The 13,576-nt window shown below is 46.1% G+C and overlaps 1 protein-coding gene across 4 annotated transcripts in view; it reads right to left on the bottom strand.

Annotated features, from left to right (window-relative positions):
* Positions 1-2,884: 2,884 nt before the first annotated feature.
* Positions 2,885-13,576, bottom strand: part of USP43 (ubiquitin specific peptidase 43) — a 52,132-nt gene continuing 41,440 nt past the window's right edge. For 2 of the 4 annotated variants that reach the window (XM_070773087.1, XM_070773088.1), the window contains exons 15-16: positions 12,323-12,487; positions 2,885-5,134 (exon numbers count right to left, since the gene is read on the bottom strand). In XM_070773087.1, the coding sequence (XP_070629188.1) occupies positions 4,053-5,134; positions 12,323-12,487 (1,247 nt within the window). In that variant the 3' untranslated portion in view covers positions 2,885-4,052. The remainder of the gene's footprint in view (positions 5,135-12,322; positions 12,488-13,576) is intronic. The other 2 variants (XM_070773089.1, XM_019980421.2) reach the window with 2 other exon arrangements.

Here is a 13,576-nt window from a genome sequence, read left to right as displayed (position 1 = left end):
CTGGAGAATCCTGGGGACAGGGGAGCCTGGTGGGCTGCTGTCTATGGGGTTGCACAGAGTTGGACACGACTGAAGCAACTTAGCAGCAGCACTGCATTTCAGACTCTTTTGTTGACTATGATGGCTACTCCATTTCTTCTAAGGGATTCTTGCCCACAGTAGTAGATAAAATGTTCATCTGAGTTAAATCCACCCATTCCAGTCCATTTTAGTTCTCTGATTCCTAACATGTCAGCGTTCACTCTTGCCATCTCCTGTTTGATCACTTCCAATCTGCTTTGATTCATGGACCTAACATTCCAGGTTCCTGCAGTATTGCTCTTTACAGCATCGGACTTTGCTTCTATCACCAGTCACATCCACGACTAGATGATGTTTTTGCTTTGGCTCTGTCTCTTCATTCTTTCTGGAGTTATTTCTCTACTGATCTCCAGTAGCATATTGGGTACCTACAGACCTGGGGAGTTCATCTTTCGGTGTCCTATCTTTTGGCCTTTTCATACTGTTCATGGGGTTCTCTGTAGAGCAGAGCAATAACAAGTCCACAAAATTGCATGCAGTTCACCATCTCCAATGAGCAGCCCCCCAACCCCCCCACCCAGGACTCCATTTAGTCTTCACACCAACACCGAGTCACTGGAACAGCTGAAAAATCCATTTCACCGACAGAACTGAGGGTGGTCCTGCTGTGTCCGATAGTCTCAGCCTCCAATCTGGGCAGAAATCTGACTCTATCCTTTCCCATGCCCTGTTCTCCCAGCCTTCCCTACCAGGTCCCTCTAGATGGGAAAGTGGTACAAGGGAACTCGGGCATCCTTGCAGAAGGTGTGGTGTGGCAGATAAAAGCACAGGGTCCAAGTGTAATTGCCTCTTCTATTCCAAATCCATAGCCTAGGGCAAGTGCTCCAATCTGTAGTGTATTAAAGAGAAAACTGCTAACAACTGGGCCCTGCTCATGATATCCAAGCGTGTTCAAAAGGGAGAAGCCTGGGTCACAATGCAACCCCTTAGAGGACAAAGGAAGTGGGGCTGGGCTTAGGAAGAGCTTGGGAGTGAAAGATGATGAATGAGTGTCAACAGAGAAGAAAGAACCAGATACAGCAGGAGGACTCCTAGATTCCCATAAGCCGGGAGGACAAGTGTGTCTTCCCCATCACGTGAGAGCACGTGGATTAAGACTTGAAGAAAACACAGACTTCTTTTGAAATGCACTCTGGTCCACTGATAACATACATCTCTCTCTGGTGTCAGGTGGTGGGCCCCCCTGCTCATTTCCTCTGTCATCTCAGTTCTGTCTTGGAAGTGGTGCTCCAAAGTACATGGTCTCTACAAAGGACCCAATTTCATTCATTCTTATGGCTGAGTAATATTTCATTGCATATGTGTACCACATCGTCTTTATCCATTCATCTGTCGATGGACATTTAGGTTGACGTCCACGTCCTGGCTATTATAGTCTAGAAACACGGAACAGATGAACCTATTTCATCAGGGAAGGGGAGGGTGGGATGAACTGGGAGATTAGGGTTGACATCCACTACCATGTGTAAAATAGCTAGGAAAACAGATGATCTGTGTAGCACAGGGAGCTCAGCTCAGTGCTCTGTGATGACCTAGAGGGGTGGGTGGCAGGGAGGCCCAAGAGGGAGGGGATGTAAGTAAACATATAGCTGATTCACTTCCTGTACAGCTGAAACGAATGCAATATTGTAATTATACTCCAGTTTTTCAAAAGTACAGTCTTTCTTATGGGGAAGAAAAAGAACCTCATTCTTCCTTCTTAGAAAAAGAACAGTAGCAGAGACACACCAATGAGTCATGCCAAGTGTATGAGGAAAGACTTAATTCAAGTCGGGTGTCTTAAATGGAAAGGAAGTATTTCTAGAAAATGGACTGTTGAAATAGAGACTCTCCAGTCACCTTACCTGTCAAGCCCTCTGTCTGATATCATTGCTGATATCAACAGCTATGAGCTTAGATAACCAACAAGGAACTATGCTCAATGTTTTTAAAAACGTACAAGGGAATCTGGAAAAGGATTTCTCTATCAGAGTCAGGTTTAGCAGCTTCCCCATAAGTGAGGCAATATTTGTTAAAACAGCTATGAAAAGTGTGCAAAGTTCTAGGAAACAGAGGACAGTCACCTTGAGACAGGCTGGGACCTGGGACCCTTTGCAGTGCTTGCATCTGGCAAATGTCCCAGAGGAAGAGATACAAAGAAACTATAAGGGAACTAAAAATAACTGCACATATAGGCTGCTGCTGCTGCTGCTGCTGCTAAGTCGCTTCAGTCGTGTCCGACTCTGTGCGACCCCATGGACGGCAGCCCACCAGGCTCCCCCGTCCCTGGGATTCTCCAGGCAAGAACGCTGGAGTGGGTTGCCATTTCCTTCGCCAATGCATGAAAGTAAAAAGTGAAAGTGAAGTCGCTCAGTCGTGTCCGACTCTTTGTGACCCCATGGACTGCAGCCCACCAGGCTCCTCCATCCATGGGATTTTCCAGGCAAGAGTACTGGACTGGGTCGCCATTGCCTTCTCCACATGGGCAGTTGGCCCAAATTATAAACAAGAAGATAAAAAAAGGCCAAAACCCAACTGCCACTTCTGAGGGGCAGGGAGCAATGGCAGGGTCCTGCCCGTGATCCCTGCACACAGCACCACCAAGGGGGTGGGCAGACCACCTAAGCCGCCCCTCAGACCCAACCACCCTCACCCCATTTTAGGGACCAGCCTGCCCTCTGCAGGGAGGGAACAAGGGCACCCGTTGCTTGCCTTCGCTCCCTCCTGCTGCAGCACGAGTCCTGGTAAAGCCTTGCCTGAATTCCTCCTCTGGCCTGTCATCAGTTTCTATCATGAAGGAGTCCAAGGACCCCGATGATAATCCATCAAGACAGGCTCAGACTCTGGTCCTTGAAAGTACATGCTTTCCAGAGAGAGACCTGGGGGGACTTCTATTTCCTTAGCAAACAGCAAGTCATTTTAATTAAAAGGACTTAAAATTTTCAGAAACAACGCAATCAATGACTTTCTGATAGCAACAGCAATGAGCTTAGATAACCAACAAGGAACTATACTCCGTATTTTTAATAACCTCTAAGGGGAAAGAATCTGGAAAAGGATCCATCTATCTATAACTGAATCATTGTGTTGTACAGCTGAAGTGAACATGACTTTGGAAATCAACTTATTTTTTTTGACCATGCCATGTGGCATGCAGATCTTAGTGGGGTCAAACCTGTGCCCCCTGCATTGGAAGTGCAGGGTCTTAACCACTGGACTGCCAGGAAAGTCTAATTATACTTCATTTTTTAAAAAATGGTTAAATGGGGGGAAAAAGCAATGAGCTAAGTTTATGCAGCAGAAACAAGAGCATTTGTCTAACTTGAATAATTCAGAGAGCTATTTGCATGTTTCATGGATGAACTTTTATTAAAATTGTACATAGATCTCACAGTTAATTTTTTTTTAAAAAGAACTTCCTTTTGCCCCTAGTATCAAAATAGTTATCTTTCTTAAATACCTTGAAAAACTTTAATACAATTGTTATATATTAAATACTCTCCTAAAATACTCTCCGTTCATTCTAGAATCCTGCTTTAGTATAGCTACCACTTTGTTTTTTGGCATCCTTAATGCTTCATCCCAGAGAAACATCAGGAGGAAAAGATTTTCCTGTGAAGTCCATTATTAAAAAACAAGGTTTAGGAGGAGCCAATGACAATATTTGATTTAGTACTGAAGGTTCTTATTAATCATTCCTTAATACAAGCACTCAGCCCCTGGAATTACTTAAAACAGCAGATCTTGCCCTGAAATGGTTATACTGACCAACCAGCACCCTCTAGTGGTCTGGAAACACACAAACAGCTAACAACACAGGAAGGTCTTTTCAGACGTTTGGTGTTGGAAATACAGATGCAGAGACCAGAAATTTTAATTTTCAGGAGTCCAGAGAAGACAACTGGCTTCCCCCAATCCCACTCTCAACACGGGTTGCCCACAGGTGCTCGGTGCAGAGCCGAGAGAATGGCAGCTCCCCCCAGAGCACACAATCAGAAGCTGGACTCAGGCAAGGATTTCTTTCGACGTAAGGACAGTGTGTGGTACTTCACCTTCGGCAAGGTGCCAAAAGACGTCTGCTCCCCGGGGACACTCCTCTGTGACATGCCGAGGGCGCTGGCCCTCGGGGGCCTGCCAGTCTTGCGAGGGAGGAGCAGAGAGCTGGGCGCTGATCGGATGTCCCTCTCTCTTTCCAGGTGGCCGGCCGGGCCCCTGGCCAGGCTCTCTCGAATCCTGAGGGATGGAGATGAGCTTCGGGCCTCCCCATCCACAGCTGGGCTCCTCCTGCCGCTCACCAGGGAGACGGGGGCCACCTGGGGGGCTGCCTCTGGCCTGTCCCTCTTCCTGATCTCCTTCTTCCAAAACACAGACCTCAGAAGGGTGAGGGTCCCTTGTGGGAATCTGTCTGTCTCAGGGTCCCTTCTCTCCCCATTAGCCCTCATCTTGCCTGGGCTGTTTGGGCGACTGTCTGCACTCTTTCTAGGTAACGCCGCAGCGCTGGGACCCTCCTTGGGGGAGGGTGCTTGGCCACTGCTCCCGGTTCGGCCACTTCCCTTACAGCTTGTGGTCCTTTGGCCCTCAGGCCGGGCTCGTCTCCCATCATCTTCTGTTGAGGACATCACTGTGAGGGGCAAGTCAAACTGTTTGGGCAGCCTGATGTCCTGACTTGAGTTTTCCTTGAGCTTCCTGGCTGCATTCAGGCCATCTGAGTTGCCAGGGACCACGCAGTGGCCAGGATGGCCAGAGGGGCAGGGCGCTGTGGCCAGCACTGTGTCGCTGGTTCGCCTACTGTCTTCACTCTCCGCAGAGAGAGTGGCGTGTGACTTCTGGTGACCGCCGGCAGGACCCGTCAGCAGCTGCACGATGGACTGGCTCGTGGACCGAGGTCTCCGTCTGGACTCCAGGTACTCCACCAGCTCGACAGATGTGCCCAGCGGTTTCTCCCTGGGGCCAAAAGACCAGCGGAGGGGCATGGTCTTGAAGGCCCCCTGCTTTGCTCGGGAAGGCGTAGGCACCTTCATGCTGATGCTGCGGCCTTGGATGCCCCGTGCCAAAGGCCTGGACTCCAAGCCTCCTGAAAGAGACACCAAGAGCATCAGTGCCTGACTCGCCCTCCAGCTGCAGTAAGAGTGGGGCTTACCTGGTGGTTCAGATGGTAAAGAATCCGCCTGCAATGCAGGAGACCCAAGTTCCATCCCTAGGTCAGGAAGATCCCCTGGAGAAGGGCATGGAAACCCACTCCAGTATTCTTGCCTGCGGAATCCCATGGACAGAGGAGCCTGGCAGGCTACAGTCCATGGGGTTGCAAACAAGTCAGACACAACTGAAGCAACTTAGCACCCAAGCAGTAAGAGTAGCCACATCCAACAAGCACTGACCGAGCACCTCTGATGATCAGGCACCATCCTGAGTGCTGGGGACATAGCAGTGAACAAGACTGGCTCCTGCCCTTGGGAACACCAATGTTTTCACTCACTGTTTCATGGGCTCCATTTATATATTTGAAGCCACAGGGCAAGCCAGGGCCAATGAAGGCAGCTACGTGCCAGGCAGTGCAGACTCCCGAGGAAGCTCAGTCTCTGAGGCCACTGGCCTAAGATTTAAGATTCTTTTCATTCATCTTAAATATGGTCATGGAACAGAATGCTCAGCAAAAATCCCTGCCTTTTCAGGTCAAATTAGGTGCTTTTACCTTTCAAATGCACCAATCTCCCTTAGGCTTAAAAAAAAAAAAAGAAGAGGATCATGTGTTTAATTTTATCAGAATTGCCAGATTCTCTATTGTGCGTTTTGTGACATAGATGCTTTTGATATGTACTATTAAGGACGATACAGAGTCTAGAAAAAGTAATCCAACTTGCAAAAAAAAAAAATATATATATATATATACACACAGGTATAAGTATAGATCTGTGCATGTGTACATATGAAAACATACAAAGAAGTATAGAGAAATAAATACTAAAATGACAAGGTGTCGAAGGAACCATGGGAGTGCTGTGTTTTTTATTTTCTTCTCAATTCTTTCCTTACTCTCAACATTTCAGGGTTTCAGATTTACAAGATGAGACGAGTTATAGGGAGTTAAAGGGAACATACATATACCCAAGACTGTGTATCCTTCCTGAAGACAGTCAATCAGTGTCAAAAAAAAAAACCTCAGGCACTAACTTAAGCAAGGAGGTGACTTCTACACTGAAAACTGAAAAACATTGCTGAAAGAAATGAAAGATGACATACATAAATGAAAACAGATCTTGTGTTCATGGATTTGAAGACTGAATATTGTTAAAATGTCAGGCCTTCCCTGGTGGGTCCATGGTTAAGACTCTGCACTTCCAAGGCAGGGGGCACAGGTTCAATTCCTGGTCTGGGAACTAAGATCCCACATGCCTCATGGCATGGCAAAAAAATTAAAATAGCAATAAGAACAATATATAATTTTTTTAAATCTTCAAAAAAATTGTCAATGTTACCCAAAGCGATATATGGATTTAGTGCAATCCCTATCAAAATACCCATGAGGTTTTAAACAGAAATAGAAAAACTCATCCTAAAATTCATATGGAATCTCATGGGACCCCCAAATAGCCAGTCCCGGAAAGACACATACTGTATGATTACACTCTAAGAAGGACTCTGAGCAGCCAAAAGCAGAGACACGAAAAGTATAATGGTGGCTGCCAGGGGGTGGGGGAGGAGGGAACAGGGAATTAGTATTTAACGGGTTCAGGGTTTCAGATTTAAAGATGAGAAGAGTTATAGGGGTGGTTTTTGGTGGCGGTACAACAATGTGAATGTACTTAATACCACCAAACAGTACACTTACAGATGGTCACAATGGCAAAGCCTATTTTGTGTGTGTGTGTGTGTGTTTTCCTGGTTTGTGGGATCTTAGTTTCCCAACCAGGGGTTGAACCCAGGAACCTTGACAGTGAAGTCCAGAGTCCTAACCACTGGACCACCAGGGAAGTCCCTGTCGTGTTTAACACAGTTTTTAAAAGTTAAAAAGTCGTTGGTCATTGCACCATTAAGATGCCTTGATTTATGAGATGCTTGTCACCACTGAGAAAGGACTCCTCAGCTAAGCCCACGTGGCACAAGGACGGTCACCCTGAGCAAGGGCACCAGCCTCTTGCCCACAGTCCTCCACTCTCACCACAGGGCACGGTCCACAGCTCCCAAAATGAACAGGACTGTAGCCACCAAAGCCGACATCTGAGCTGTACGAAGAGGGCCCAGGGGGCGGGGGTGCTCAGGAGGTCAGAGGAGCAGATACGAGGGGTCCCCAAGCCGCCAGCTGGGAAAACACACAAGCATGTAAGCCAGCCGAGGTGCACAGACAGTCCGTCAACTCCACGAGGCGTCTGACAGCATCTCCGAGGTTCTGAAGATCTCGCCTTTCAAGTTTTCCACAGATAATCTTTGGTATTTTTTATTTTTTTTTAAAGCACTTCAGATTAGCCAGCGATGGACACAACATCACTCCCAAGTACTCTATAATTCCAGTCCTGAATGATGTTGTTGTTCCATCATTAAATTCCCACACCTTGGAGGGAAAAAAAATAAATAAAACAGTTCTGGGGGCTGAGATGTGTGGAAAGGTTTTGTTTCCTGTCCACAGCCCGGGGGAAGGGCAGAAAGAGAAGCTTTGTATTAGGAGTCACAGAGCGGTGACTTTCAGCCTTTCAAAACAGGAGGAGCCGACTGCAGCCCTGGCAGGCGGTGGAGCCAGCTCTCCATCCTTCCCCCAACCCCAATGGAGGGGCGCGGGCACCCTGCATCCTGTCACTGGAACTGCAGGTGTCCACAAAGCACCCAGCTCCTCTTTCTCAAGACACAGTGAGAAAGCACCTTGCCGATCAGGATTTTATTTCATTCTGTTTGTTGGATCTGAGAAGGAGCCAGAGCTTTGGCGGAGCGGAGAAATAAACGCGAAAGCACCCACTGGGAGCCAGTGCTTCCTGTTCACCAAAGACCTCGCTTTCGGGGAAGGTGGGGGGCGTTGGGGGGGGGGGGCGGGCAAGTGCTCCCCAATAAGAGAAGCCACAGCAATGAGAAGCCCCAGCACTGCAATGAAGAGCAGCCCCCGATCGCCGCAACTAGAGGAAAGCTCACGGGCAGCAATGAAGACTCAGCACAGCCAAAAATAAAAATAAACAACTAAATAAAAGAAAGACTCTCTCAGGAGCCAAGGCCACTGGCCGTGTCCATCACTCCAAGAACCACCCACCACTTGAAGAGGGTGGAGGGCAGCCTCTATGTGCAGAAACAGAGAAGTAAGAACACACTTAAAGGGGTCTGGCTGGAGAAGGACGTGGTAATCTACTCTGGTATTTGTGCCTGGGAAATTCCACCGACAGAGGAGCCTGGCAGGCTGCAGTCCATGGGGTTGCAAAAGACTCGGAACTGACTGAAGGGCCTAAACAGCAAACAAAGGGGGTCTGGCAGTCAGAGAATATGAATAAACAGAAACATCAGAACAGGCTCTTTTGAGCCATCAAAGAAAACAGACAAAAGCTGTCAATGAGACTCCAGTGTAGAAACACAGGAGACTGAAATATGTGACTTTCAGGTTTCAAATTTCAGTAAATGAACTGAAGGCATCGAGGGTCACTGTTAAGACTCAGATTAGTGCCCTGAAGTGATCTTGAAATTTATGACATTTGGTACATTTCACAAATTCTATAATTGTGAAAGAAGCGTTTGAAGCCACAGAGCAAAATGGCAGAGATAGAAATTGCAGGGCAAAGCTAGGAGACTTCTGAGGATGGATGTAGGAGAATCAAGAGGCAAATAACAGGAATTTGAAAAGTAGGCAAGACAATAATTAAACAAAAAGAGCATTTCCTTAAAGAAAAGCCTGCATCTGGAGAAGGAGCATTCCGAGTTCCAGACAGGGTTGATGAACGAACACAGACCCAGGCATATTCTGGTAGGATTTCTAAACTCCAAGGTCAAAGCTTCCAGCCAGAAAGAACAAGTGACTCTCACATGAAAAAAAAGAACTTGTCACCTGCAACCTTGGGGCCTCATAGACCGTGGGAAAACATCCACAGATGCCTGAGAGAAAAACAACTGTAACCTAAGAGCCCTTCACCACCGAGCTACCATACACTTCCCAGGAAAAGAAAATATTTGCGGCTCTGCTGAGAGTTAGACAGCATGTCATGCATACCTAAAAAGAACTCTGAGCAAACACTAAAAGTCAGCACCACGCCCGCAAGACAGAGGGTGATGAAAAGACGACAGACCATGGCGTCCCAGCGGACCCTGCAACCAGGTACCATCCACCCTCCCGGGGAACGGGTGGTCTTAGGATGTGTTATGTGAGCTTAAGTTGGTGTGTTTGGGACAGGAAACCGACAGCAAGAGGAATTCTGACGACAATCTGGAACAGAGTAGGAAACCATCTCAGCAAAACCTAAGAGCTGGGGAATGACATGGGGGAGCTCCAGAAACAGACGGGAAGGAGCATGTGAGAACATTTCTAATCTCTCACTGGGGGGATGGCATGGAAGCGTCACACAGGTCATCTTATGGGGGAAAGAGAGGAGGCAGTGCTGAAACATAATGACTCCAGGAAACAGCAGGCTTCTCATATCCGTATAATAACAGGACAATACATTTGATTATAAATATTGGGAAGCATGAAGTAACAATTAATAAGATGTTAAAGAACAGCACTTCCAAGTGAAGGAAGAGAAAAAGGGAACACATTGTAACATGATCAAATCACTAAAAATAAGAAAAAAAGAATGAGTAATAGAAAACATTTTTAAATGAAAATTCACTATATAGAGAATAGGTAACCAACAAGGACCTACTGAATAGCACAGGGAACTATATCAATATTTTGCAGTAACCTGCAAGGGAAAAGAATCTGAAAAATATATATAATATATATATGTTATATATGCGTGTATGATGTCACTCAGTCGTGTCCAGCTTTTTGCGACCCTATGGACTGTAGCCAGCCAGGCTCCTCTGTCCATGGGATTCTCCAGGCAAGAATACTGGAGTGGGTTGCCCTCCTCCAGGGGATCTTCCCAACCCACGATCGAATCCATGTCTCTTATGTCTCCTGCACTGGCAGGCAGGTTCAGGAAATCACTTTGCTGTACACCAGAAGCTAACACAACATTGTAAATCAACTATAATTCAATTTTTAAAAAGGACGTGGTGAAATTGAATACAACAATCGACTCACCTAACTGAATACTTAAGATATAAAGCTCAAAAAAAAAAAAAGATACAAACTCACATTCCGCAAACAATGTACATTATTTTGTATATTGTGTACACAGAACACTGACAAATAACAAATAACACTGACAGAATAATCATCGTGTACTTACTTGATCACAAAAAGGGAATCGTTTTTGAAAACAACATTCTTGGATCACGATCCATAAAATCAGATATCAAGAATAAAGAGTGACTAAAAACTCTTAAACAATTGAAATACCCTGATAACCTTAAGATCAAAGAGGAGATCGAAACTGAAATAACATACTATTTGGAAAGCACTGAAAAAGAGACAATAAAACCTTTGAGGCTTAATAAAAGCCATAGAGGAAATTCACCATCAGGAGCATCGACACTGAAATGGTTTAGTCCTAGGGCCCCTCCTCTGAAAGGACCTCAGCAATTTTTTCACATGGTCATGTTTTTATATACAATTACACAAGTGTTTCTGTGTCCTTTTCTTTTTAACAGAGCCTCTCCCAACGTTCATCCCCAATTATATAAGTTGTGGTCCCCATAAATTTGAATCTGTTCATTTTTGTTTAAATTGCCTTCATTATTATGAGGTCCCATCACCAGAGCTATCGGAAGGATCAAACTGCCAAGCTCTCAGTGTTTCTCTGCAGGGGAACTGCTGGCACTTGGGAAGGACAAGTCTGTGCTGCGTGGAACCATCCCTGAGCATTGCAAGACATTTAGCATCCTTGCCTCCTGGGGACTAAATGCCAGTTGTCCTCTCTACTCATTTTGACAGTAAAAAAAATTCTCCCACAGACCCACAGGGAGAGGAGGTGGTACTAAGTGAAAATGTTAGTCCCTCAGTCGTGTCTGACTCTTTGCAATCCCATAGACTGTAGCCCACCAAGTTCCTCCATCTATGGAATTCTCCAAGCAAGAAAACTGGAGTGGGTTGCCATTCTCTTCTAAGGGATCTTCCCGACCCAGGGACTGAACCTGAATCTCCTGCATTGCAGGCAGATTCTTTACCATCTGACCCACCAGGGAAGCCCAACCACTGTTGAAAACCTATGGGCTGGATTTTGATCTCGCCCAGGCTTAGTATTCACAGGAAAATAAGGATGGATATACAACCATCTCAAGGCTTCTCAAACAGGTTCCAAATCTATCACCATTACATTCAAACTCCAAAAGGGAACACTCCTTTTGAACCAAGGCTCTGACCCATGTCCTAACTTGAAACTTGAATTTGGAATTTACACCTAAGAGCCGCAAAGCCAGGATTCGGGCAGCCAGAAGGAGCAGGTCTTCCTGCAGCCCAGCTACTATGCAACTGAACTTGTGACTGGTTACGTCTGAGGTTCAGCTTTCTCTTTTGTAAAAGGGCGATCATCTTACTTCTCCCAGAGAGCTGGATGAGGAGATGAGATACGTAACGTGCCTGCAAGGGTGTGGAGGTCAGTGACTCTCCAATACTATTTCTCCTTCCACCCCACCCCCTCTGTCTCTCTGGGGAGTTTTCTAGAGCTATGCCCCACCCCTGTCTGAGTACTATGTTGGAAAGTTGGCTGTCTCTTGAAGTTGCCTCCGTGAGCGATATGAAACACATTTTTTCTTGGGAGAACTGAGAAATGGCCCAAAGTCCTAAACCTCTGAACAGACCTGGGGTGAATTTATGAGCCTGTGAGAGGCTCATGCTAATGAGGAATGGACAAGCTTGGGAAAGAATGCCTTTTGGTTTTTGTTCAACAGACACTACCCTAAAATGTGCACAGATAAAAAATGTGAAGAGAAAAGAAATGCCCAGATAGGGTGAGTCAGAATATAATGCACTGGGACTTCCCTGGTGGTCCAGGGGCTAAGACCTGCGCTCCCAATGCAGAGGGCCCAGATTCCATTCCTGATCAGGGAACTAGATCCCACACGCCCCACCTAAAAGTTTGTAATGCTGCCCCAGCCAAGACCCAGCACAGCCAAATAAATAGACAAATATTCTAAAAAAAGAAAAGAAAATGAAAATAAGATCAGCAAATTTAACCGACATGATGGAACATACCCTTCTCCTGCCTGGGCAGGCTGTTGGTGCAGAAGGCAGACTCGGGCAACCGGGGCCGCGCAGGGCCAGGGGCAGAGCTCCAGGACAACAGGCTGCCCCTTGTACTGCCGTTACTGCTCCCGAGCCTGAGGAGCCAGTGGTCAGACAAGGAGGAGCTGGTGGAACCTGCAGAGGGAACACAGAGCTGGTGGGCTTGACCATCCTTCGGGGGCCCCAGAACACTTCTCACTGCCAGATTCCCATCCCCGCGCCCGGAACTACAGAACCAGAGCGGAGCTACAGAAATGAAAGTGAATTGCCAGAGGAGAACCTGTAATTGATGAACCATAGCTTCCCTGGTGGCTCAGAAGGTAAAGAATCTGCCTGCAATGTGGGAGACCCAGGTTTGATCCCTGGGTTAGGAAGATCCCCTGTAGAAGGGCATGGCAACCCACTCCAGGATTCTGGCCTAGAGAATCCCATGGACAGAGGAGCCTGGCAGGCTACAGTCCATGGGGTCGCAAAGAGTCGGGCACAACTGAGCGACTACACTTTCACTTTCTTTTTTAATAAACATAGCTCTCAGGTTGGGTTAAGCGATTATTTCCTATTGAGGACCCACATCCCTTATAACTGCCTCTCCCTTTCTAATGGGACTAATGCAGTGTTATACTACACAAGCTTAACACATTATTGACCTGAGATGTATTAATGTGTCTTTTGTTACCTGAACGTTACTGACTGGCGACACAGCAATACATTTGTAGAGAGTGATACAATTAACATCACCCTGAGAAGGTGTTAGAGCTTAAAATTGATCAAGGGTTTATTATGCAACTTATGAATGTCATTATCATTCACATTTTCCTCCCTTAGGTTTTTGTTCCAACCTTGTGTGTAGTCTAAACCTAAAATTTTCAAAAATGACACATCGCAAAATTTTGAGTGAAAAAGAATTTTTCAGTAAATTTTATGCTGATTGTCCAAGTGACATATATACTAGTGTCTCAGAAGATGACAGTTCTTCAGAATATAGTTCTGATTCAAACAATGTAATTATTAGGCCAACAAAAGATGGAAAGTGAAAATGAAACCTTGGTGCTAAAGAAGGCTCCTTTGCTTCTACAGTAGAGAGAACGAAAGACAACATTTTATGAAAATCGGAAAACTACAGTTGTGTCAGATGTAACAACTGAACATCATAACCGCAAACTGTTAATGAAATAACAGAACCAATTTTTGGCTGACCAAAATAAAAATCGGTGGCCAAGGCAA

This window comes from Bos indicus, chromosome 19, assembly GCF_029378745.1.
Source record: "Bos indicus isolate NIAB-ARS_2022 breed Sahiwal x Tharparkar chromosome 19, NIAB-ARS_B.indTharparkar_mat_pri_1.0, whole genome shotgun sequence".
NCBI classification, from domain to species: Eukaryota; Metazoa; Chordata; class Mammalia; order Artiodactyla; family Bovidae; genus Bos; species Bos indicus.
This window is presented reverse-complemented; position numbering and strand designations above follow the sequence as displayed.